The sequence below is a fragment of the Amphimedon queenslandica genome, unplaced genomic scaffold (genome assembly GCF_000090795.2).
Source record: "Amphimedon queenslandica unplaced genomic scaffold, v1.1 AMPQUscaffold_13152, whole genome shotgun sequence".
In the NCBI taxonomy this organism is placed as follows: domain Eukaryota; kingdom Metazoa; phylum Porifera; class Demospongiae; order Haplosclerida; family Niphatidae; genus Amphimedon; species Amphimedon queenslandica.
Window position 1 is genome coordinate 29,509 of NW_003546612.1, and position 2,821 is coordinate 32,329.

The following is a 2,821-nucleotide window of genomic DNA, read 5'->3' on the forward strand; positions in this document are numbered from 1 at the left end:
TATGATTATGTGCACTGATAGTCTCTTTGTTAGACATAAAGTACCGGGTATAAATTTAGTGCAAATTAGTGCAATGGAAATTAGATTCCGAGCTTATTCTGATCCAAACTGGATTTTTAATGAATTTTAAAGTTCCTAAAAACCATAGGTACATGGCATTTCGTCAAAAATGGTTAGGAGAGAATTCTCCATTTTTATAATTTATTCTGATGCATACTCATGTTTTTATGATGTGTAGCAAGTTTGAGCTGATTCCGATCAAAATTGGATTTTTTATGGATTTTTAAAGTTACTCCAAAATCGGGCCAAAATCCCTGTACTATAGTACAGTGTCATTGGTCAAATTTTGCCAAAAATGACTAGGAGAGAATTCTCTATTTTTATATTTTTTTTTCTGATGCATTTACATGTTCTTATGTTGTGTAGCAAGTTTGAGCTGATTCTGATCAAAATTAGATTTTTTTACAAATTTTTAAAGTTGTTCAAAATCAGACCAGCTAGTCTGTTATAGTAAATGGGTGGGCTAGGAGATAATTCTCCTTGTTCCATGTCGTTATGTTCTATTTCAGTATAATTTTATTTATTTTTAATTTCCTCATTTTCTAGTACCAAGCATAACTCTGAGCACTTGCTTTCAGCTTGTAACGTTTTCTTTTTGACTGTTGCTTCAAATGCACGGGGCAGGCTCTGCAGAATTGGAGAGGATCTAGTTCAACCTGTTATTCAGGTCTGGGACAGAAGCTCACCATCACTCAAAGTAGGAAATACAAATAGTTGTGTGAAGTATATATACATGTACATGTACGTATATTTTTCCTTTTTAAGGATCAGATACTAACTTTCCTTCACATTCAAGTAAGGTTGCATCATCCTTGTGGAGCTATCTCTGAGGCTGATGGTGCCTGGGCATCAAATGACGCCCACTGGAGGAATTGCATTGAGAAAATGAATTCCTTCATCATCAAAGAATTGGATTTAGCCTCAAAGAGATCGAGATCAACAAGGTATTTGTAACTATAGTCTATGATAAATTTGCTCCTTATTTTTTGCTTCCTTCCTTTAGTAAAGGTGAAGCCGCGGTGTCTCCATCTTTCATTAATTTCACTGTGGATGTCATGCAGCAGGTGAGTGAGTGGTTTTTATGTCATCAGGATGTCATCTCTCTGATAGGCTTATTCTCACACTGATACTTCATTTACTGACACATCACTGCCACCTAAAGGTATGTGCATTTATTTAATAATAAGTTTATTATTTTTTTTATAGTGAAAAGGTCAAGGGTTGATAGTGGTTGGTCGATATTAAAGGACTCATTGTCATCAAATTCCTCAGTCCTTATTTGGTAATTATCACCAATACAATACAATTATTGGTTTGTCTCTTTTTCTTTAGGTTGCAATTAATTGGTCATCTGTTTGCTAAAGAGTCAGTCAAATTTCCTACTACTGAAATAATTCCTTTAATATCAGAATTGTACAATATACTCGTTCAGCTTAAAAAGTAACGAATCAATGCAATACATGTATGATATCACAAAGTACATGTATAGACCTGATGCACGAGCGTTCACTGTATTGCACTGGGTCTTTATAGCATTGAAAAGTATTGCTAGCTATACCAGTAACAATGGAATAGTATATAATAACTGGAAGGACATATGGACAGGAACAATAAAGTAGATACTATGAATGATACATGTATTGCTTATTAATACTGTCTAGGGCACTTCAGTATAGGATTGCTGAAGACACTGGATATGAACTGCTAAGCACTTTATTGCTGGTGAGTCTTAGTAATGTTTATCATTATGAATTTATTGATTTATGTATAAACACACGTGTAGTTAAAATTTATTAAGACGGTAGAAGTGGATGCTTGGAAAATCATTTGTTTGACCACACCATCAAAGTAATATCATAAAATATTATTTTATTATTATTTTGTCGTTATTCTTTAGATCGGTTATTTCTTTCATTCGTTCACTGCTTGCTCATCACAAGATACCAGAGTCACTTATAATTTCATTACCACACACCATTAATGAGGACTCACCACTCCCCCTTCTCTCCTTGTCATCATCCTCCTCTTCCTACCAGTACAGGATTACACTATTGAACCACATCTGTTCTATACTGGATATTAAGAAACCACTCAATGGAAGCAAGTATGTACATATGCATATACAAAGTGGAGAGAAGTTCCTATTTACCTATTATTATTATTATTATTATTATTATTATTATTATTATTGTTATTATTATTATTATTGTTATTATTATTATTATTATTATTAGGTCATTGCTCCCAGTGTATGAATTAAGTGTTGTCTTGGTATCATTAATGCAACAATCCTGCTCACTCTCTCTAACACTATCATCAACTAGTAACAGGTACAGGGCAAGCAATATGCATGTCCATTTGGCAGTGCCTGATATTAGTGATTTTATGATTGCCGGTATTTATAATAATTATTGGCGATTTTGTAGCATGTGTCATGCTCTGAATGTACATTTACAGCAAAGTGGCAGTTTTTATTTAGCCGATTTTATCATCAATCTGCCAACTGCCAAAGTAAAATTCTGGCAATTTTTTTTCCGCTACAGTCTACATGGTACATATTAGTAATTGCAGTGTACATGTACATGTAATATCATGTGTGCATAATATGCTGTATAGTGTATCCCGTTATCTCTTGAGTGTCCTTCCTTATCTGTACATGTATGTGGATGGGGACTAAGTTTTATGTGCAGCAATATGCTTTTAAGGAAGAGTTTGTACTGTACTACTCTTATTAGATTAGCTTACTGGGCTTTCTGTGGAT

The 2,821-nt window shown here is 33.8% G+C and overlaps 1 protein-coding gene across 1 annotated transcript in view; it reads left to right on the top strand.

Annotated features, from left to right (window-relative positions):
• LOC109584897 (serine-protein kinase ATM-like) overlaps positions 1-2,821 on the top strand; it is a 20,770-nt gene that overhangs the window by 5,696 nt on the left and 12,253 nt on the right. Inside the window, exons 2-12 of the mRNA XM_020000803.1 lie at positions 607-757; positions 826-1,004; positions 1,064-1,124; positions 1,171-1,222; positions 1,267-1,342; positions 1,393-1,500; positions 1,550-1,675; positions 1,722-1,782; positions 1,844-1,908; positions 1,958-2,164; positions 2,295-2,390. Of these exons, the coding sequence (XP_019856362.1) occupies positions 607-757; positions 826-1,004; positions 1,064-1,124; positions 1,171-1,222; positions 1,267-1,342; positions 1,393-1,500; positions 1,550-1,675; positions 1,722-1,782; positions 1,844-1,908; positions 1,958-2,164; positions 2,295-2,390 (1,182 nt within the window). The remainder of the gene's footprint in view (positions 1-606; positions 758-825; positions 1,005-1,063; positions 1,125-1,170; positions 1,223-1,266; positions 1,343-1,392; positions 1,501-1,549; positions 1,676-1,721; positions 1,783-1,843; positions 1,909-1,957; positions 2,165-2,294; positions 2,391-2,821) is intronic.